The following is a 23,333-nucleotide window of genomic DNA, read 5'->3' as shown; positions in this document are numbered from 1 at the left end:
CAGGATGTGCGGGCTTTTGTGTGTTTCATATTGGCTGGTTCGGATATGAGCAATGGATGTAATTATGGAGACCAAAATCAACGATCAAGAATAGGGATATTCCTTTGCTCTGGCTTACAGAGTTACAGACTTACAGGGTGTCTGAAAAATCCCTGATAACATACGGGACAGACACAGTCATGACTCATGAGAGCAATAAACCCGATGGGTCCAAACCTAATTTGCATGCGGAATCCCTTGACTCACTTTCACGGTTTCACCAACAACAAGCAACAATGCACCAACCTCTTGTTAAAGAAAAGAACTCATAATACTTCCACAACACACGCACTTGAGTAGTTAGAGCAGTTAGATTTCCACAACATAATAACGTTTTTGACCATTGACACCATGAGTCTGTCGTCACTCCCACTCAATCTTTTTTTTTAGTGTCGGGAGTAGATAAACAGTACTGTTCCCACCCACGCAATAGAAATGGAATATTGAAAATCCTATCTAAGCCGATGTCACCTGAAAAACACCAATCCCGCATATTTATCTTACGTCAAGATTTTGCAGCCTAAATATCACAAACATTGGGAAATTTCTAAGCCTGGAACCATATCTATTGAGTCACACCATTTAATGATCTTCAGTGGACTCGTTTATAACTGTCAATTCTGCTTAATGATACCATGATAATTAGACCGGGGGGAGGGATTAAATCAATAGCTCATTGCCTTAAAAAGATCAGAGATCAAATCATACTTTGGTGCGTTTTGTTCAGGGAGAAAACATCGCAACAGATAAGAAAAATATATTTAAATAGGGCTCGAACAAGTAGACATCGTCTCTGATCACTAAGTTGCTGTTCTAATTTTTATTCATATGCTTGGGCTGAATCATCCTCCATACAACAAAACATGGTTTCACGCTCGTGAGAGAACTACCAGGAACAGCGTGAAACTCAAAATTCCAGGAGAACTTAACAAAATTTTAATTTAATTAGATGAAACTACGACAACCTCAGGTCCTTCATAATAATTCACATCTAGGCAACACTAACAGATTGATTGACCGCATCTTTCTCAGTCTTACACCTGCAGAGTGGAATGCATTAAACAATCAGCTACTACCTAATTCTAAATTGTAATTGTAATCTAGAGGTTACTGGGAAGGAACCAAAAAGATTTAGGAATAAATATTTCGAAAATAACACATACTTAGAAAGCACAAAACATACAAAACTATGGCTCAGTCAGGCACAATCACGAACATGATGTGATATTGATGGTAAATCCAGAGGTTGATACTGAACCAGAAGTTTGGCTTGACTTTGATTGGAAAAGTAAAGATTTCTTCGGAAAATCTCAATGTATTTTTTTCAGTCAGCAGTAATTTTACGCCGCAATAACTTCATCCGCCATATTCATGGCGAGTTTATCAGGATGGAGAAAGGTATATATTTTCACCACGTGGCATGAAATTTGTGTACGCTTATTGGAGCATTTTAAGAAAACTTAGAAGCAGGGGGTTTTCCTTTTTTCAGAAACACAGAGCGGCAAAGGACCATAAGTTTTGTCCTCAGCTTACCAAACGCAGCCTTACATATCATATATAAGTTAGTAGAGATTCGTCTATGAGTTTGAGAGAACAACACGTAACATTCAACTTTGCTAGAGGCAGACATTTTCCCTTGACAAAACCTCAGATAATCATGGAGTCATGGAGAGATGACAGAGTAACTTAGTTGTAGAGACCCAGAGGACAAATAGAGAAGAACGGACACATACCTATTGCACTGCGACCGTGATGCATAGTTGTGGTTGCTGCAGTTTGTGCACATCCAATCTCCATCACGCCATTGCTTTGCTCTAACACAGAGAAAAGATGCATCACAAAATCAAAATTTTGAAATATACATGCCCAGACACAGATTTAGAAATTAAACGTAAAATACCTATCACACTTCTTCTATATGAGTCTACAAACAATACAATTGTGTAAAACTTTAACAAATTGGGAAGGCTGCATAATGGAAATTGTTTCATGCACTGCAACACTGGAGCCTAGGTAATTCAAATGATTGAACGATTATTTTTGAGCCAGTTCTGCCGCACATGTAATAATCAAGCAAGAGATTTAGCTATCAGTAATGTGGTAAGACTATTGATTATTGACAACATTTAGATCCTCTACAACTAACTTCTCAGGACTCGTGTGTACTTATTCCTTCACATTTGATTGATTTTCTTCTCCTTAATTATGGTGTTGTTTGTGGAACTGTGGTGCTGATAATTGGTAATCCAAGTTAACATAAAGCCAAAAAGTTTCATTGGCGGAGTTGAGAGCAGTGAGCTAGCGACTCCTTTACAGTACTAAAAGGTGCGAAGTTCTCATATAAGCAAGTGACAAACTAACAACAATTTCAAATAACCTAAGCCCACCTTTCCGACGAAAGAGAACCATCCGAAAATATAGCATTTATCCCTAAAACATAAACCAGTACATATAGTAGCCTTCCAGATGGCTTATTTGGGTGATTGAAGTTCATGATTGCTCCCTGAGAGCCTCACAGACTCACGAGTCGTATCCATTCTACTAATGATGTCACCACCTTTTACTACAGCCATTGAATTTGAATAAACTTAATGCAATTAGATATAAAAGCAGTAAGATAGATGAGCATAACTTTCTGTGGCTCCCACAAACTTAAAAGTTAAAACACTTAAACCCATTACCAAATATAACAACAGTATTGATCGAGTTAAAATCTTTATAATTACTCTTTGGATAGCACGTCCAATAAATTGGTCGCAGAAAATAAAAAGTGAAAAAAGAGATTCCTAGATGTTTGTTTCTTTTACTGTGTTGATTGGTAAAAAATGAGTGAAAAGCCAAAAACAAAGAAACAGAAAACCAGTATTACCCTTTTCCAAGAAGTGTAGGCACTGGTGTGAGCTGTGGTAACTGCACTTGACCTTGTGAGTTCCAAGGTGTTATGGAGCTTCCATTGCGGTATGGGTAAGGTCCAGATGTCTGATCATTGCCGGGACGCCCAATATGCTCATAGCCCTGGTATGAAGGCTGTTGATTTGTCTATACTTCCAGAAATAAAGTATGTAAGAGAAACAGTCTAATTCCACAGTATATAGTTTAACGTGCATTGGTAAATGATTATCTTGTACACTACATACCAGAAAATGATTGTTTATATCTCCTGCATTCAACCTCTTGTTTTCCCATTCACCACAAAATTCCTCTGATGCCAATCGCTTTGTCCCATGACCTTTACAACAGGAAAAAACAATATAAATAAATTCCATGAGAGAATTGTATATTGGAAGTATAGTGGTTTCGTTCAGGTATCTACACAACAGTTTTGTGATATAAAACTAGAAATATCATTAAAAAAAAACAGAAGAGACAGAAAAAGAATGGGATGTATTGCACTTACTTGGAAACATTCCTGTGACAGCTGTGTTCACCATGGAAGAGGCTGTACCTGACGGTAAAGAAGCATTGCATTTTTTACACTGGCCAAAATAACAAGATGGTATAAGAAAATATAAATCTGAAGAGAGCACCTTGTGGATTTTGGTACAACTTGGAATAAGATGAACAAGTGTTGTTTAGAATTCTAATACGTTTATGTGGAAAATACTACCTCTCCACGAGAGGAATAGTTGTGGAAACCACAATTGCATATCCAATCGCCAGTGCGCCATCCGCTAGGAATCGCAAGCGAATTAGTATTGTTTATATGAGAAAATCCTGAACTACTGCTTCCACCACCTAACGGCCAGGTAGCACCAGTTTGAAGTCCATACCGATCAGCACCTCCAAGCGACCAAGTAGAATTCAATGGAAGTGACTGCTGAAAAGCAGAATTAGGTGCCATTCCCATATTCATCCTTAATCCTCCCACCGGTGCTCCTTGTGCCCTGGCAAAATAATGTGCATAAGATTGAAGAGAAGCTCCAGGCATTGCAATTGCGGGCATTGCTGCTACCTCCTTGGGTTGACCGCACTTTTTGCACTTTTCTCTTGACGCATAATTGTTGTTACTGCAACCTATTGATCCCATTGGCAAAAACAAACCCAACAACGCACATCCAGCCAGAAATACGCACACCCAAACCACAAAAAACACACACACACCACTCAACCCAATTGTTTACAAGTTCCCAAAAATCGATAAGTAAAACAACAACAACATGAACTAGACATAGCATCTCATTCGATTATATATTAAGGTAAGGATGAATGATGTGTCACCTGAGCAGATCCAATCACCAATGCGAGGGAGCCATTTGGAATCAGCAGGGGTTTTGTTGTCGACTAGAATTCGAGGTTGTTTACAACGGTTGCAAAAGGATCTGAACGCGTAGTTTCTGTTTGTGCAGCTTCCACACTCCCAATCCCCTTCTCTCCCTTCACCCATCTCTCTCTCTCTCTCTCTCTCTCTCTCTTTGCAATTTGAGGCAACGCAATTTGAACGAGAGAGAGGAAGCCCTGCCTGGCTCAGACTGAACAAAAATATTCGGTACTTGAACAGTGAAACCTCTTCTCAAAGTCTCGTACGTTTGGTACGAATGTATCGGGAATATTACACTCACGGGCGAAATATTTAAAGCAAATATCGAAAATAATCTTGAAATTTGAAAAGAAAAAGCCAGCGTTTTACTTTTGCTTTCAAACGTCGAAGTGTATATTGGATTTGGAATTGCAGATTTGTTCAGAACTTTATATCCACTTTTATATCATTTACCTACAGTACAGCCTGATTTAGATTTATGCATATGTAGTCTTGTTTTTAGCAGTTTTGTCGAACTTAACTGATTCTGTCTTAAATTTGGTACCATCTGTGTTTCACTGTTTGCAGTGTACTCTCTTTGAATAATCTTTCTCCACGCGGATATCAGCATGCGAAAAAGCACAGGACCAGAAACTCATTTCCCACATCCTTCAAAACCGTATTGAATCTGCATGTACAAACTACAAAGAAGCAATGGCACAAAAGGAATCAAATCTGCATGAAGTTCCATCATATCGCATTGAATCTGCATGTACAAAGAAGTAATGGCACAGAAGGAATCAAATCTGCATGTAGTTCCATCATAATAGTTACCAGTAGTGCACTAGGTACTCAAGATTTGTCAATTGAGAACACCCTCTTTGGATTTTGAAAACTAGCAATTGCTCTTAAGTTCCTTTTCCAAATATTTATATCACTGAACACTGGATAACACTAGTCTTTGAAATTAAAATCAATATTTTCAAAACAGTATAATGACACTAATACATCGAAACCAATACCGTTGCACATATAGTCTGGAAACCAGAAATCATTGGCCTCATTCCATATCGTAGCTTGTAATGAATCAACTGAACAGATAAACAGTACATTCACAAAATATAACTAAAACCACTTTCGCCATTTAATAAATGAAAAATCTGCTATTCAACAGAATGCACTAATGAGTTACAGTGACCTAATTACAGTTTCTATTGACCATGTTAAACTATACACAAAACATCCCAGTTCGCCAGGTCCTCATACAGTGGAACTGAAGGAAGCTGTACACTTGTGTTGTAACCATAACAATCTTTTCTCATCTTTAAGTGAGAGAAACATCTCCCTCAGATTGGGATTGTCAAATAAATCCAACGCAGCATAGTACAGGCTTTCATCAACATTGGAAATTTCATCCAATACTTGAACGCATTTTGTTATAGAGAACTGATCAAGACACTGAATGGATGCATTTGCCCTCAACTTTGATGCAGTCGCCATCTCTATCATAGCTTCTGCCATAGCGTCATCAAACTCGTTGTTGCTTTTTCTACGTGTACGTGGATTTGTTTGTGTAACTGGTTTACGCTTGTTCGAATCTAAATTTACATCCACTCCCGAGCGAGATGACGAATCATCTTGCACAATTGTAGGAGCTGATCGAGGAGTTTCCATACCAATTGTCTCTTTATCCACCTCAATGTAGTGACTCGATTGAGCATACCTGCCTATGCCACCCGACTCTGAAAAAATCTTGCACAGTTGGTCATATATCGGAGAATCCTTGCTCCTGGTTGGCTCACCCATGGGATAGTCCTGGAAATTATACAACGGTAGAGGAATAACGACACAAAATCCACCAAAACAAAAGGTGGGTGGAGTTATATGCAAAATATACGAGAGAACCAAAATATACCTCGATGAAATTATCCCAAACCTCAGCTCCAGTAACAAATATGTGCCTGGACTCATCACCACCAAAGCTTCCTTGAAGGAGCTGTGATTTCACATTGTCGTATCTATTCCTCAAAACATCAAGGTGTTTCTTCAACTGTTTCCTATTGAAATCTAGACCTGTTTGTTTATTAAACTCGTCACGTATATGCTTCCATGCATTCTTGTTGAAAACATTATTTGACCTATTCCCTAGCAGAACTTGCTCAAGTACCAAGTCCACAAATAACTTGTCAAGGGATGCTGTCCATTTTGTCCTTGAACGATCATGCTTGGATTGTTGATCTTGGGGATGGGTATCCATCTACATATACAAAGAACATTCGGTAAGACAAGTTTTGTACATCTGATAAACGGCAGCATAGGCAATCAAACTCAAAATTAATTTGTTCCAGTGTTATTTCAAGTGGGATGTATAATTGGGACATTTGCACAACCCTATATAGACATTGGGTTAAATGATGTAACTACAAAAAATTATCCATTTCAGTCTTCACTAACACTAACTAATAATAAGTGAACAAACACCCATCCATAGTCCAATTTATTTAATTGAAAAGTCAATCTCCAGTAACAAAAAAACTGTAGTAAAATTCAAAATTCGTCTCTTAATACATAATTAGGTTTTCCTTGATACAATGTATATTATTAGTCAACACATGAATAGAGCATCAGTAAAAATAAAACGAATGAAAAACAAGGGGAGAAAAAACTGACCTGATTCAATTGAAAATAAATGTGGAGAAGGGGGAAAGAGAGACAGTGGAAATGAAACCCTAACCCTAATACATCATCAGAAACCGTTAATTGAGTGAACCATGGAGTGATCGAACAGGTGAGTCGGGATTGTAACGGAGCATTCTTCAGTTTATTGACTGGGCCTAACATTTTTTGAACCCACCAATTGCCATAGCCCATAAGCCCAAATTAAAGAAAGCCCATAAACGGATCTGTCCCATAGTGCGTCACTTTGCAACTTTGCAGTTTGCACGTGATATTTAGTGGATAAATAAAATAAAATAAAATAAAAAGGAGATGCAGGTATTCGAACCCTGAGTTCCTGCCGGCTCTCCGGAGCACGAGCAGTTAATAAATTAGCTTGTTTTGTGCTACATCTCCGTTTATTTGTTCTCGTTTAAATATATTTAAGGGGAACCCCTATTTTATGTTGTCAATATGTAGGGCAGGGTAGACCCGAATCCGACCCGGCCCAATTACCTAATACGCCGGGTTCGGGTTGATTTTTATATCCGTTTATGGATTCGGGTATGTCGGGTTCATGTTCGGATTCGGATATAATTTTTGGGTTTTTTTTGAATTTTTAGTGTTATCCGATTGGGTTAGTCGGGTTCGGATTCGGATAATGTGAAATTATTTGGATTCGGATATAGCCATATCCGACCCGATCCCTGCCATATCAATCCATCCTAAGTTCCTAACTTTTAGACTTAGGAATGTCGAGTTTTGTCATGCTTAAATTGGACTCAAACTTTTACTAGCTTGACTTTTGAGTTTAATTTGGGGCCAAACTCGACTTGTCTGTAATAATAGTTCGAGCCTAAATTTAAACTCAACTTCAATTATGCTCGTTTGAACTCGAACTTGAGCTCAAAAAATAAAAATAAATAATAAAAACAAAAAATGGTAGCAGACCACAACATAGAATTTAAGAGTATTTTGCAGACTCTAAAAGAAAAAAAATAAGCCTACAAATGTCATTGCATTGCAATTATATCTATTAAGATCCGAGTGTGAAACTAGTATAATACTAAAAGTCTAGTACCTACTTTGCTACTAGATTTACTGCTATGCAGTGGGTGTAAGCGTATCGGAGGTGGAGAAGAGAGAAAATTGAGACAACGAGAGAAGAGAAGAGGATGGGTATGGTGAAGAAGTAGAGAAAGGATGAGGGGGGAGGTATACAGATAGACATAAACGAAGTGAATACTAGCGAGGCTTTTGAAGACAAACCTCAAGAGTTCGAAGTGAGATGAGGTGAGAGAGAATGAGAGAAAATGTGGAGGAAGTTTTTTTTAGTTTGGGGGGGGGGTACAGACAGACACCAACGAAGTGGATTTTAAAGAGACTTTTAAAACCGGCCTCAAGAGTTCGCTACACTCACGGATTACATTCTAAAACCTACAAAAATATATGTATATTAAAAATAAAAATAAAAAAAACAGATGAACAAACTACATCATGAGTCTTATCTTGCAATCTTGACAACTACAACACTTTTGCTTTTAATGTATGCTAATTGGTATCTTAATATTTGCCTTCTAAAGTGTCAGTAAGCAAGACACCACAATCAATGATCACTGAAGAGATGAGAGTCGAAGAATAAATGAAAAGAGGATCAGTTGCAGCTGTTGTGTTTTAGGGGTTAGAGTGTTCAGTAGTTTAGGATTACAATGTTAAGTATATATGTTGTGCAACCTTCATGGGTTGTGGGGTATAAAGATTACAAATTATATATGTTGGGTGTGAGCTTGTAAAATTGGTAGCTCACGAGCTACTCAAGCTCAAGTTGGATCTCGATCTAGAACGAGCTTTAAATGAAGCTCAAGCTTGACTCGTACTTTTGCACAGACGAGTTTGAGTGATCCACGAGCAGTTCACCCTAGCTATTGTGACCATATAGGTACATCTTGGACCCAAAAAAAAAAACAATTATCACATATTGATCTTATCCTAAGTTGATATGTTTAGAGTTCACTATAGGATAATTGCATTCAATCTCATTCTCAGTTAACAGTGTGCAACCAAGTGGTTCTAAGAGTATTCCTAATGCAGATGACTTTGAGGGGAAATAACAACTTGTCACTTTTATGAGCCAAAAACAATGACCCAATGTAAGGGTGACTTTGTAGGTAGCTCTTCACTAGGTAAGAGTATTCTCAATGCAAACAACAACTTGTTACCTCCACATAGATGCCACATAGGACAATTTCCCTCATAGCTACCTTGTTGGTGAAAAACTGCTAGAGGTTGCGCAAATGTGACTTTAAATTTCGGAGGGATGTTTCAGTCCGTTTGAATGTAAAAATAAAAAAAAATATCGAAAAAACATGTCGGACTGAATAAAACATCTCGTTCGAGAAAAACACACACACACTGCACATACACACACATGAGACAAAATAAAAGGTTCTGCCCGAAGTTCACAACTCAATAGCTATGAGGGTAGCAAGTGTTACCATCATTATTATCTAGTGAAGAGCTACTTCCATAGTCACCTTTGCATTGTGCTATTGTTTTTGGCTCATAAGGGTGACAAATTGCTATTTCCCCTCAAAGTTACTTGCATTGGGAATGCTATAACAACAAGGGTACTCTTCACTAAGTAACAATAAGGGTAGCACTTACTATTGAGATAGTTACTGAGTTGTGGACTTTGGACGGAACCTTTTATTTCGTCTTACATGTTTTTTTTATTTATATTTTCCAGATGAGATGTTTTATTCCATCCCGAGTGTTTATTTATTTATTATTTTTTTCCAGCCGGGGTGTTTCATTATGTCTGTTCGCGTTTTTCGATATTTTTTTGTTTTTTACATTTAGACGGACTCAAATGCAGCCAAATGGAATGAAACATCATGTCCGAATTTTAAAGTCATATTTGTATTGGGTAACGCCTAGTAACTTTTCACCAACAAAATAGTTATGAGGGGAAATAGTCTTATGTGACACCTATGTAGAGGTAAGAAATTGTTGCTTGCATTGAGAATGCTCTAACAAATAAAACATTTTCACGCTCGAAAAACAAGTTGATATAAGAACCACTATTAAAGTACTAAACACAACAACAAATTAACAATGCAAAAATTACAAGGAAAAATTATGGTTTAAGATAAGAGCACTACTTCGGTGCGCGAGATGTATCGTGCGCAGGAAGTGAGGGTCGTGGATCACTACTTCTTGATACAATACACACGCACCCCCCTTGTGATGAGTGGCCGAGATGTGAGGGCGTAGCCTACATCTCACGCACAGTAGATTTAGCCTTAAGATAATATATCAATTCTCAAGAGTTTCTTTAGCATTAGCTTTTTGTTTGTGTATCCAACAAGGAAAACAACCAAAACTTTTGGTAAGTTGCTTAATCTGCCAATTTGTGTGTGGCTCAATTCAGTTAACTTTTGCTAAACACAGCTTAGTGTGAGAGAAAGCCGTCAAATATAATCCTCTTCACTAAACTAGTCCAATTGTCTCTTAACATAAAAAAAAAGACGACATTTGACCCGTTCTAAGATTCGTTACTTGCTGCTTTTGCCTCGTTTACCAGCCCGGTTTATTTATTAACATCATCCAAGCCATCGGCTCCTCATCTTATCCAATGATACCCACATTCGATAACAATCGAATGGTTCCAACACAAGGAAGTTAAAACTCAACTCAATTAGAATTTAAACCGCAAGGGCAAATTCGACTTTTTAAAGAAAAATCAAACAAGATACTTCGAGTTGACAGCGTTTCAGAAGTGTCGGTGTTCACTTGTACACTGAAAATGCACAGAAGCACTTAACAGTTGTTCCATCCACATCTACTACCAACTTTCCCCAGATCTAAAACTTATTAAATCATTTTTTAGAGCTTCTCTTATTTGCTGCATTATCTCTGCTCAACTACATTCCCAAATAGTGCTTGCATTTGTAGAGAAGTGGTTGTAATGAAAGGTGAATCGAAGTCGAAAGGGTGGTGCGGTTGGCTAATCGTGTTACTTGTTGCGGCAGTTGTAGTAACAGCCGTTGTATTAACTGTTAGGAAAAAATCAGATCATCCTCAAAAAGCAGCCCCAGTTCCAGGTCCTCCAGGTGCAATTGACTCCAAATATTCAGACGCTTTGAAAATCGCTATGCAATTCTTTGATGTCCAAAAATGTACTTTCCCTTTACCCTTCTCTCTCATTTTAATTTACTTGTATTGTATGTACCTACATGGCTAGATCTGTTATGTTGACTCGAGGTCTACATTTTGTTTATTATTTTAGCGGGTAAGTTGGTGAATAACAAGATTGATTGGAGAGGGGATTCTGCATTGAATGGATGGAAGTGAGGGAAAAGTGGACTTGTCTAAAGGAATGTATGATGCTGGAGATCATATGAAGTTTGGTTTTCCGATGGCGTTTACTGCCACGGTTTTGTCGTGGGCTATTTTGGAATATGGAGATCAGATGAATGCAGTGAAGCAGTTGGAACCAGCTCAAGATTCACTCAAGTGGATTACTGATTATTTAGCCAATGCTCATTATTCTGAAAACGCGCTCTATGTTCAGGTCAATCAAATATGCATTGGTGCTTTATGTTATTTGTGTAATGGTGTTCATGAATAATTGATCAGAATGGGCGTTTTGTTGGTAGTATTATGTTCTGAAGTCTGTTATGTTTTTTGGCAGGTTGGTGATCCTGATCTTGACCATAAATGTTGGGAAAGACCTGAAACAATGGGCGAGAAAAGACCTCTTACACAAGTGAACACAACATCTCCAGGAACAGAAGTTGCCGCAGAAACTGCTGCCGCTCTGGCAGCAGCTTCTTTGGTCTTCAAGAGAACTGACTCCACATACTCGGATAAGCTTCTGACACATGCCAAGCAGCTATTTACTTTCGCTGATACTTATAGAGGTTCTTACAGTGTCAGCATACCCCAAGTCCAAACGTACTACAATTCTACTGGATATGAAGATGAGCTCTTGTGGGCGGCTAGTTGGCTGTATCATGCAACTGGTGAGGCGTCATACTTTAAATATGCGACAGTACAATTTGGAAAAGCCTTTGCTAACTGGGGAAGTCCAAGTTGGTTTAGTTGGGATAACAAGCATGCAGGAACTCAGGTACATTTCTGTTTTCAAAGGAGAAGTCGTTTTGTCCCCATTCTTCATCTACAGTCTCAATTTTGTTTTCCGTTGATGTGCTACTTGTCAAGCGTTAGTTAACTGGTTATTAAAAAAAAAAAAAAAATTGCCTTGTATATTTGTGTATTAGACTATTAGTGATAAAAAAGTATTATTCTTCCGGGGAAATTAATAATAATCTTCATCTCATGGTGGAAACTCCATATGGAATGGATCACCATTAGGAAGAAACAAAAAGGAATAATGTACTGTTTCTATCAATCAACGAAAAAGAAACGAAGGACCTGTGGATCTCCATAAGCATCGTATACGTCTTATCTATTTGTTTCTCTTATTTTCTATAACTGGGTCACTTTATTAAATTCATTAGTTAACTGGCATGGGATTCTTGTGCTGATTATCTCTGTCAACTTTGCAATTTGGAGCAGGTTTTATTGTCCAGGGTAAGCTTTTTTGGTGCAAAAGAAACCTCAAATTCTGGGCTCCATATGTACAGGAAAACGGCCGTTGCTGTTATGTGTGGACTTCTACCGCAATCTCCGACCGCCACAAAAAGCAGAACAAATGGTAATTTGTGTGTGTGATTGTACGTGAAATATCCTTCAGTTCTTTGAATTTAAGATCCCTACTTGAACACTTGCATCTTATTAGTAAATGCTGCACCTTACTGGCATGTCCTTCAAAGTACCTTTATCATCCTTTCCTTCATTTTCATCATCTCCAACACCTTACCTAAAGCCTGATTGAACTTCTAAATTCTGATTGCTTTGGTTGGGAACACGATCGTTTCGCCATTCAACTCATTGGTAAGAATCATTGCATTAATTATAGAAAGAGGTAATTATGTGCTTGCAGATCAGTTTCTCACTTCTCTCTCTTACATCACTTCTATTAAAAAACACTAACATTTTGAATCATACATGATTGAAATGGAAGCCTCTTTGGGTATATTATTATTCTTACCAGCACTGGCATTTCCCTGAGCATTGTTCGTTTATGCAGGTGGTTTGATATGGATTAGTCAATGGAACTCTCTGCAGCATCCGGTTGCGTCTGCATTTTTAGCAGTTATTTACAGTGATTACATGCTTTCCTCACGGACAGCAGCCTTTTCTTGCAATGGGAAGTCGTACACACCTAAAGACCTCCGAGAATTTGCTGTTTCACAGGTACTATGTTCTTACCACTTAACATTTACCAATGACGTGATGCAGTAAAGGATCCATCATTATGTTTCAACATGTCAAGTATCAAAATTATAAATTCATGATTGGCTCGTTGTGCCTTTAGGTTATTTATCTAGTTATCTGGTATAGCTTAAATGAAAAACACAATTTGGTGAGTGTTAAAGAATATTCTGGAAATCAAATTATCAATTGTCCTGATGCTTGATATTTGATCTTAAATATTGGGGTCCATAGAACTGTTGTTGCAAGCACTTCTCTCGGTGACCCATCTACCTGGCCCATTCCCATTCCCATTCCCATTCCTCCCTCCCCTCCCCCCCAAATATTGCGGTCCATAGAACTGTTATTGCAAGCACTTCTCTCGGTGACCCCTCTTTTACATACGTAATGTTCTTCAGAAGCATTGTAACAATCTATGTCTTCTTAACCTAATTCAAAATTTTATCCAGGCTGACTACGTCTTAGGGAAGAATCCATTGAAGATGAGCTTTCTTGTTGGTTATGGGAGTAAATACCCACGATATGTGCACCACAGAGGAGCTTCCATTCCAGTTGATGCAAAAACAGGTTGTGACGGGTTCCAGTGGCTAAACACGACAGATCCTAATCCTAATGTGGCAACTGGAGGTCTTGTCGGTGGGCCTTTCTTGAACGAAACTTTTATCGAGTCCAGGAACAATTCCATGCAAACAGAACCGACCACGTACAACAGTGCTCTTGTCGTAGGCCTTTTATCTAGCTTGGTCACAACGTCATCAGTTGTCCAGTCCTTCACATAAAATTGGCCGTTTAATCCTATGTTGTTGTATTATTAGTAAAAGGTATATATCAACGTACTGTAGTGGGTCGTGGTGTGTAGTGTATCATTTAGGAGTCATTGTCTTTGTTGCTTGGATGTTCTTTTTTTTGCCATTCATTACATTCTAGGGTGATTTTTTTGTTGCAACTGGGACAGGTCATTGGACTCCTTGTATTTAAAGTGACAGATTTAGAAGAACAAGAACATGTTCATCTGGTGAATTTCCTTTTCGTATGACGAAAAAATTACTGTTGTATGATTGCCTTAACTTTTGGGCCTTTACTATACAAGCACGAGTTTATATATGATTCCACTATCTGCTTAAAAGAAAATTATGAATATGTGGCGAACTGGTGATTGAAAAATGACATTACACCTCCAATGGGCTTTTTGTAACTAGAAAACCGTAACGGGCGGTGAAGACTGTTAGGTCGAGACTTTAGGAAGGAAGAGAAAATAAGAAAAAGAAGAAGAAAGGAAGTTGTAACTAGAAAAACCATGACGGGCGGTGAAGACTTTTAGGTCGAGGGTTTAGGAAGGAAGAGAAAATAAGAAAAAGAAGAAGAAAGGAAGTTGTAACTAGAAAAACCGTGAGGGGCAGTGAAGACCGTTAGGTTGAGGGAGGGGTTTTGGTGGTTTTGGTTGAGAAAAAGATATGGGACTTTGAGGAGGAAGAGAATGAAGAAGGAAGAAGTGTTAGAACACTTTTGTGATGACATACATTGAAATTTTGGGCCCTTAGACCCAAAAGGACCTCCTTCGGTCAATAATAGTTGACAACATTTGACCCAAGATTCGTTACTTGCCAAATCATATTCTTCTACCCGCCTCGTTTTACCAGCCATTTTCCTAGTTAACACAGCCTTGGAAGTTGGAACTTGGAAGTACATTATTACCAGTTGGCCTGCAGGCCAAACCGTTAACCACTAATCTACAACATTCCGAGTACAGCCTAATCGTTCCCACAATAAGCAATATTACAGTCAGTCAACCAGTAAAGACAGCTCATTACTTTACAAGTATTAAAATTCGTCAAGGCAAATACGTCTTTCAACAAAATTAACCAGATATATCTTTAGCGTGACTGCGTTTCTCAAGTACCGGTGTTCACTTCTCGTACACGGTACACAACAAACAGAATACCACTAAAAAGTTTATTATACTTTCCATTTACTCCACATGCAATTACTCTACATGTAACTTGGAAAAGTCAAACAAAAGTTAGTTTTGAATCGTTTATTGCTACTACAGTTGCTAATACATGCACACAAAGCGTACTTAGTTCTTTTCATGTATTTTGCCTTTCTGAAGCATTTGCTGTAATGGTGGGTGAATCGAAGTCGAAAGGATGGTGCGGCTGGTTAATTGTGTTAGTCGTAGCGGCTGTTTTTGTAATAGCAATTGTAGTTACTGTTAGGAAACTATCCAGTCATCCAGATGCAATTAACTCCAAATATGCTGATGCTTTGGGGATCACTATGCAATTCTTTGACGTACAAAAATGTACATCTTCCTTCTTATTTATTTTAATTTCTCAATCGTTTAGCATTTTATCTTCTTAGACTTGCTACTTGCTAGTGTGTGCATGGGCAGTTATGCCTCTTGCCCAGCCCAGAGTATTGGCTTCAACTGAGCATGGATGTCCTGTTTTAATGGCCGGTGTTTGGTTTATACGTGTATTAGTTTGATGTTTCCTTATTATTCCAGCTGGTAAATTGGTGAATAACAAGATTTCTTGGAGAGGGGATTCTGCTTTGGAGGATGGAAGTGAGGAAAACGTGGACCTGTCGAAAGGAATGTATGATGCTGGACATCACGTAAAGTTTGGATTTCCAATGACATTCACAGCTACAATGTTGTCATGGTCCATCTTGGAGTATGGAGATCATATGAATGCAGTGAAGCAGCTGGAACCAGCTCAAGACTCACTCAAATGGATTACTGATTATCTTATCAATGCTCGTGTTTAAGATTATGAAAACTGACTTCAATATATGATAACTGTTTGTGCACATATTCTGGATATGTTGCATTGTAGGAAGTGTATAGGACACTATAATTTGTAGATTTGTGGGAAACCAAAACCTAATGAAACCTTAGAGAGTCATTTATCCGATGTAGTGAGCCTCACTTAATTTGGATGAGTGACGAAAAAGATATGACCTTGACAATTCTATGCGTCAGAAATTCTATTATTAAAGAAATCAAATATTTATTTTTGAAAACAATTTTCTGCATAGGGTTTGATCACAAATTGCATAAATCTAGGGGCAGAGTTAGAGTTTTTGTAAAACATGAAAATGTAAGTTTTATAAGTCTTCTTTCTAACTCAATTGGCCTCGTCATATTCCGAGGTCTGTGGTGGTAGATATAATGCCTGGAAGTTTGGTTGACAGAAAACAGTGCGTCAGAAATAAGTTTTTGCACACTGTGTTCAAGTCCAGTTTTAAAATAGTTAGGTTGAGAGTTAGTATTTTTATAAAACATAAAAGAGTAAGATCTGGAAGTCTGCTTTCTATTCCAATTGGCCTCATCGCATTCGAAGTCCCATGGAGTTAATTATGACGTTTGGAAGTTTGACTGACATAAAACAGTGTGTCAGAAATCAGTTTCTTCGCACTGTTTTCAAGCCTAGTTTTGGCACATTTAGAATGAGATTGGGTATTTTTGTAAAACATAAGAGAGTAAGTTCTGTGTGTCAGATTTTCAACACAAAAAGCCTCGATGTGTTTGGATACTTGTGGAAAGAGTTGTGTCATTCGGAAGATTGTTCGTCAAAAATCTAGTTTGCTAAATATTAGGATTTTTACCGTTTTCGACCTAAGTTTTCTTCTAGATGGGTTGAGGTTGGGACTTCGAGTTCTACATGAAAAAATATATCTATATACCTTAGTTTCTAAATAATTAAGTTACATGTCATTTGGATGAATGTAGGAAAAATTATAGCATTGACTATGTGGTTGATAAGAATTACGAAGGCTTGATTCCAATCTTGAAATATTTGGATACGTAGGCAGCTTTGAACAAAAGTGCAGCCACTACACTATACTATAATATATATTATATATTAGTTATTGTGATAACTATATGTGTACAATGTTAATACTTAATGATGTACGTAATTGTGGTTGTTTAAAATGTATTCACGAGACATTTAACTAATACGTTATTCCTGATTGAACATTTTGATATCTATGATTTATATAATTGATAATGAGGTGAGTTGATTAGTTATTGTGTTTGGAATCTTTAGTAATGATTATATTGTTTGAAACAATGTTTGTTTTGTAATGAAAATATTATAATAAATGAGAACTCTTGAGTGTTAAAAATCCGATGTAAAAGTGTCCGGTGAAAATTTAATGTGTCGCCCGTCTTTAGATCTCTCCACGCTTCTTTGATGAAAATAAAAGAAAAGAAATGTTTATAACTAATGATGTCATGTGAAAAGCCGCCTTAGAGAGAAACTAATGTATTCGCCTTGCGGGTTGGCTGTATTCCTTGAATGTATGGGAATGTAGGCGGGTTCACCTTGGGTCATTCCCGCCATATTCAAGGAATACCCACATACATTCTCGTACATTCAAGGAATACAGCCAACCCGCAAGGCGGGTTCACCTTGGGTCATTTCCGCCACATTCAAGGAATACCCACCTACATTTCCGTATATTCAAGGAATACAGCCAACCCGTAGGGCGAATGCATTAGTTCCTCTCTAAGACGGTTTTTCACATGACATCATTAGTCATAAACATTTCTTTTCTTTTCTTTTTATCAAAGAGGCGTGCAGAGATCTAAAGATGTGGGCGACACATTAAATTTTCACCGGATACTTTTACACCGAATTTTTAACACTCAAGTTCTCATTTATTATAATATTTTCATTACAAAACAAATATCGTCTCAAACAATAGAATCATTACTAAAAATTCCAAACACAATAACTAATCAACTCACCTCATTATCAATTATATAAATCATAGATATCAAAAGGTTCAATCAGGAATAACATATTAGTTAAATGTCTCGTGAATACATTTTAAACAACCACAATCATGTACACCATTAAGTATTAACATTGTACACATAGAGTTATCACAATAACTAATAACTAATATACTAATATAGTATAGTGTAGTGGCTGCACTTTTGCTCAAAGCTGCTTACGTATCCAAATCTTTCAAGATTGGAATCAAGTCTTCGTAGTTCTTATCAGCCACATAGTCAATGCTATAGTTTTTCCTACATTCATCCAAATGACATGTAACTTAATTATTTAGAAACTAAGGTATGTAGATATATTTTTTCATGTAGAACTCGAAGTCCCAACCTCAGCCCATCTAGAAGAAAACTTAGGTCGAAAATGGTAAAAATCCTAATATTTATCAAACTAGATTTCTGACGGACTATCTTCCGAATGACACAACTCTTTCCACAAGTATCCAAATGCATCGAGGCTTTTTGTGTTGAAAAAAGTTGACACACAGAACTTACTTTCTAATGTTTTACAAAAATACTCAATCTCATTCTAAATGTGCCAAAACTAGGCTCGAACACAGTGCGAAGAAACTGATTTCTGACGCACTGTTAGTTTTTGTTTGTGAAACTACTTGAAATATGCACATATTATAGTTTTCTTTCAGTTCTTTCAATTTTATATGTTTGCTACTTCAACAGCACTAATTCGTATTTGTCCACCACTTTTACGGTTTTACCTATCACTAGCATTTCCCTTACCGTAGTTTGTTATGCAGGTGGGCTGATCCATATTAGTGAATGGAACGGTCTGCAGCATCCAGTTGCTTCTGCATTCCTTGCAGTTATGTACAGTGATGTCTCAAGCCAGTCTGCCAGTACGTACCACAGAGCTAATGCTGGATCCTGCTTAACAGAAACTTCATAGACCTTTAAGATTTGAGGTCATGTGTACTATGGAGTAATGCAGTACGGATGCTATTGAAATTAATAGTGAGACTTGAGAAAATATTTTCGTTACTTACAAAATGATATAACCTGTTGCTATCCATGGACAAACTCAATAACTAATTTCTGTTACATTTAACTAATAACCAACTGAATAGCTGATTACTGATCCTGTTACTACTGCACTTGGCTGTTATGCCCACTATCACAATTATCATGTCAATGTTCTTAGTGAACTTTTACCATCAGTTCCGCTGCGTCATAAAGGTCCTGTTGTGGTAGTACTGGTTAGCAACGAAAGAAGAAAGAAACAATCATAGCTTTCCAGAAATTATTTTGAGTCGGGATTTGAAATCCTTCAAGCGGAAACTTAATGCTTGTTGGTGGGTGTCTCTGCAGCAAATACAGGATCCCATGTTACTGAATGTGGCGGGCGAGAATCTTTTCTTGATATGTTTCGTACTGTTTTATCATGTGCTTCTATATTTTTATGGCATGTAGCACTTCTTAGTTATTAGATAGCGGTCAACTTTGGGTTTTTTGGGTAAGATTTCTATTAATGTTGTTGGTGGTGTTGTTGCTCATCTTTACTAGAACTATAATGGATGTGTCTAGAGCAGGATGTGTCTAGAATGATGTATGAGAGAATTCATTGATGATTAATAAAGGTTTGGCCGTTTGGGTCTACCTTAACCCCCCCAGTTGTTTCCCAAAAAAAAAAAGTTCCCCTTTTTGTGCATAAACTATGACTGTAGGGGAGTGATATTCTCTATACAGCACGCGCTTAGCATAGTGGAACTAAGGCACCGACCTGTGATATCAGGTCGCATCCACGAGCCAACAACGCGCCACAAGACAGATCGCATCATCACGCGAACTACATCAGGCAGTGACACATACTCCCTATCCATAAGCAATCATGACTGACGGAGTACTTGCACTAATCCCCGACCGGTCGATCGACATCGCGACCGCAAGCTACTTGCTCGATATCACTCCTCATCATCACAAAGACCTATGTAGATATTTCTCACATGCTCCCATGATCCACACCCCACGTTGGTGATATCCTCTACACGCGTGGAGGGTGAGGATACACTCGAATCTCTATAAATACCACTCCTATGAACTCGCCATTCTGATTCTACTCGAGCCCAGCCCCGTGAGCAAGATATCGTAGGCGCTTAAGCTCCAAAAGCCAACTTCGGTCTCACCTATACATTCATACCGGTCCCCGTCGGACCGCTTTGTAAAGGAATATCATATCACACCTTTACATTGGCCAGTGCGGTGGTCTCGATTATTTGAGAAACCAAACCACTTTCACACTAATCATTAGCAAAAACCAAACCGAAAGATTCTCAAGCCCACGAAAGCATGGCAAGCCTCGGCTCAATTCAACTCTTTGGCCGGCCAGCTAGGAACCATGAACGAACAAATTGCACAACTCAGGCAAGAAAACGTCACCTTACGTGCACAAGTAGATACACAAAGCCCACTAGCTGGCACCGCCGACGACGACGTTATCAACGTCGACCAACAAATCACCGAAGCTAAATCAAAGACTTCGACAAGAATGCGGTCAAGAAAGATTCCACTCAAATAGTGCAGAAAATGCTGAAAACCTATCGCGCCTCTCCATTCGCTGCCGAAGTCCTTCACAAGGTCTCGCCTCCAGACTTTGTCCAGCCACGTTTTCCACTGTATGACGGTCGTACCTGCCCAGGCCAGCATATAGCACGATATGCTCAAAGCCTTGCGCTATACAGCGCCCCGGAGTTCGACCATCTACGATGCAGGCTCTTTCCAGCAAGCTTGAAGGACGGCCCACTCGATTGGTTTTTCTCCCTCGAACCAGACTCCATAAGAAGCTTCGAACAGCTTACCGACCTGTTCGCAAGCCAGTACGTACACAACAGACGCAAGAGGGGTGACCTCAATTCACTCTTCCAACTCACTCTGGGCAGGGAGGAAACCTACAGCTCCTTCTTAAGCCGGTTCAAAACAGAACTCTTGGACATGGAAAGCGGCCTCAAGGAATCATTCGCCGCAGTGGCTTTCACAACCGCCTGCCGCACACGTAAAACCGACCTAACCAGGTCGCTCTTGAAAGACCAGCCCGAAACGTTGGCCGAGCTGTACGCTCGCGTGGATAAGTACATCAAGCTGCAAGAGGCTTTGCTAAAGCAGAAAAGAGAAGAAGAAGAAGCGTAAGAAGGGGAGAGGTTTACGGCGTAGCGGCACCTCCGTGAAACGACCCCCGACAACAAGGGCAACCCTCCGACCCAAACCAAGAAATGATCGGGAATTCGCCCACGCCACCGGATCTCCCGCCACATACTAGAAAAGATCAAAGCGTCTTTGCATTCTACGCACCGGAGATAAGACAACCAAATGGACGCCTGCACCGTGCCTATCAAGCTTTCCACCGCGCCAATTGCCACGAGACCGACGTATGCTGGGGGCTCAAGCATTACTTACAAGATCTGGTCGGGTTTCCGCCACATCAAGCAAGACACTAGTATACCCGACGGCGACTGCGCCACAAAGCCGATGGCACGCCCGAACACGGCGAGTCCCCACCACGAAGGAGCCATCAGAGGCCTCAAAGCCGCCCTCACAGCCGAGGACGTTCCAGAGAACGCGTTTATCAGGATCGCCGCCAACCATCGAGAGGTCGCGACCAAGACAGAACCATCCACACGATCACCATCCAAGATGATTCCGTCTCAAGTTCACGGGAAAAAAGAAGGCGCGTAGGTGCCCTCCATGAAGTATACAATTTCTCCTCACGAGCTGCAGCCGTGCCACGCAATTCAGGGCGTAGAACAGGAGACATCACCTTCTCAGAGGCCGACCTCAACAAGGTCTGCCTCCCACATAACGATGCTCTCGTGGTCCACGTCAAAATCAGTGACTGGACCGTCAAGCGAGTTCTGATCGACCCTGGCAGCTCTTGCGATATTCTGTTCTACCACACAATCCAAGAGATGAACTTACCAAAGTCGGTCTTCATAGACCCCATTGCACCCCTCTTCGGATTCAACGGCTCCAGAGCCGACCCAATAGGAGATATCATCCTCCCGGTCTCAGTGGGATCCCGGGAAGACAAAGTCAGCTTCAACACGCGCTTTAGCGTCCTGGATACCAAGTCGTCCTACAACGCAATTCTAGGACGACGTTGGATACATCAAATGCAGGCCGTACCTTCCACGCTACATCAGGTCATCCGTTTTCCCGGCCCGAGGGGAATGATGGAACTTCGAAGCAATCAGCTCGAGGCCCATCATTGTAACCAGATCATCGCAGCAAGCAAGGTCATTTGAACCTCCCATCACCATCAGCTACGAACCCACAAGTTATACAATGGCTAAAGATTTAGTGGCTGAGGTGAGAGCGAGCGCACAAAAACAGAACGCTGGGGGATCCAACAAGAGTTTCCACTCAGCAGCCCCGATCTCGACCACTACCAAAGCAGCAGGCGCACCAACAGCACGAATCATGGAGGTCGCCCCATTGGAAAGCATCACGAACAAGCAAAGTCTCGTGACACCACCACCGCCTCCTCTCCAACCAGAAGAAAGGCGGGAAACGCCTTCGATCCTGTTGTCACGCCAACAAAGATCCGCGTCGACCGACCGTTGTCGTAACCACGAGGACGCGCCCGCCTCCTCGGCGACTACTGACCAACCAAGACTACTAGCACAGACTCTACAAAGAACAATCCTCCAGAGAGCGCGCAGAACGCACAGAGCCAAGCACCGACTCAAGACAAGCAGCAAGTGAACCTGGGAACCGAAGACGACCCTAAACTCGTCTATGTGGGAGCCAACCTCGACCCCACACTTAAGGCTCAACTTGTAAAGTTTCTGTCCATGAATAAAGATGTGTTCGCTTGGTCGTATATTGATGTGCCTGGTATAGACCCTAGTATCGCATGCCACCGGTTAAACGTCAACCCTGGTGCCAAACCAGTTCGACAACGTCCTAGACGATTGTCACTACGCTTTCAAAAAGCAATCAACGACGAGGTAGATAAGCTCAAACAAGTCGGTTTCATCCGCAAAGGTCGACTACCCAGAGGATCGCCAACATAGTGGCAGTCCCAAAAAGAATGGCACGATCCGTTTGTCGCGTCGACTTCACCAACGCCAATCAAGAAACTCCAAAAGACGGCTTCCCCTACCAAGAATCGACCCGGCTAGTCGACCCGGACTTGTGGGCACGAGCCGCTATCATTCATGGACGCCAGATAAGCGGGTACAATCGAGATACCACTAGGCAAGAAGATCGAGAAGACATCATTCATCACCGAACAAGGAACTTATCATTACAACGTTC

The 23,333-nt window shown here is 39.8% G+C and overlaps 4 protein-coding genes across 4 annotated transcripts; 2 read left to right on the top strand and 2 right to left on the bottom strand.

Annotated features, from left to right (window-relative positions):
* Positions 1-833: 833 nt before the first annotated feature.
* On the bottom strand, positions 834-4,754 carry LOC147520444 (uncharacterized). Its single transcript, XM_086591951.1, has 7 exons — positions 4,258-4,754; positions 3,647-4,053; positions 3,437-3,515; positions 3,177-3,268; positions 2,909-3,078; positions 1,773-1,853; positions 834-1,079 (listed from the first exon to the last, which is right to left on the bottom strand). Exons 1-7 carry the CDS (start codon positions 4,421-4,423, stop codon positions 1,031-1,033), a joined length of 1,044 nt encoding a protein of 347 aa, XP_086448077.1. The 5' UTR covers positions 4,424-4,754; the 3' UTR covers positions 834-1,030.
* A 644-nt stretch (positions 4,755-5,398) lies between these two features.
* Positions 5,399-7,145, bottom strand: LOC147520443 (L10-interacting MYB domain-containing protein-like). Its single transcript, XM_086591949.1, has 3 exons — positions 6,947-7,145; positions 6,192-6,533; positions 5,399-6,091 (listed from the first exon to the last, which is right to left on the bottom strand). Exons 1-3 carry the CDS (start codon positions 7,115-7,117, stop codon positions 5,537-5,539), a joined length of 1,068 nt encoding a protein of 355 aa, XP_086448075.1. The 5' UTR covers positions 7,118-7,145; the 3' UTR covers positions 5,399-5,536.
* Positions 7,146-10,765: 3,620 nt separating this feature from the next.
* Positions 10,766-14,337, top strand: LOC147520442 (endoglucanase 24-like). The gene is given in 7 exon segments (XM_086591947.1): positions 10,766-11,109; positions 11,220-11,272; positions 11,274-11,504; positions 11,625-12,062; positions 12,512-12,650; positions 13,086-13,252; positions 13,720-14,337. Coding segments are annotated over 7 exon segments (1,569 nt in total). The 5' UTR covers positions 10,766-10,898; the 3' UTR covers positions 14,050-14,337.
* Positions 14,338-20,606: 6,269 nt separating this feature from the next.
* LOC147520441 (uncharacterized) lies at positions 20,607-21,206 on the top strand. Its single transcript, XM_086594282.1, has one exon. The coding sequence runs from the start codon at positions 20,607-20,609 to the stop codon at positions 21,204-21,206; it is 600 nt and encodes a 199-aa protein (XP_086450408.1).
* The last annotated feature ends 2,127 nt before the right edge of the window (positions 21,207-23,333 follow it).

The sequence above is a fragment of the Coptis chinensis genome, chromosome 2 (genome assembly GCF_015680905.1).
Source record: "Coptis chinensis isolate HL-2020 chromosome 2, ASM1568090v1, whole genome shotgun sequence".
NCBI classification, from domain to species: domain Eukaryota; kingdom Viridiplantae; phylum Streptophyta; class Magnoliopsida; order Ranunculales; family Ranunculaceae; genus Coptis; species Coptis chinensis.
Note: the sequence above shows the minus strand (reverse complement) of the source record. Positions and strands in the feature narration are given on the sequence as shown.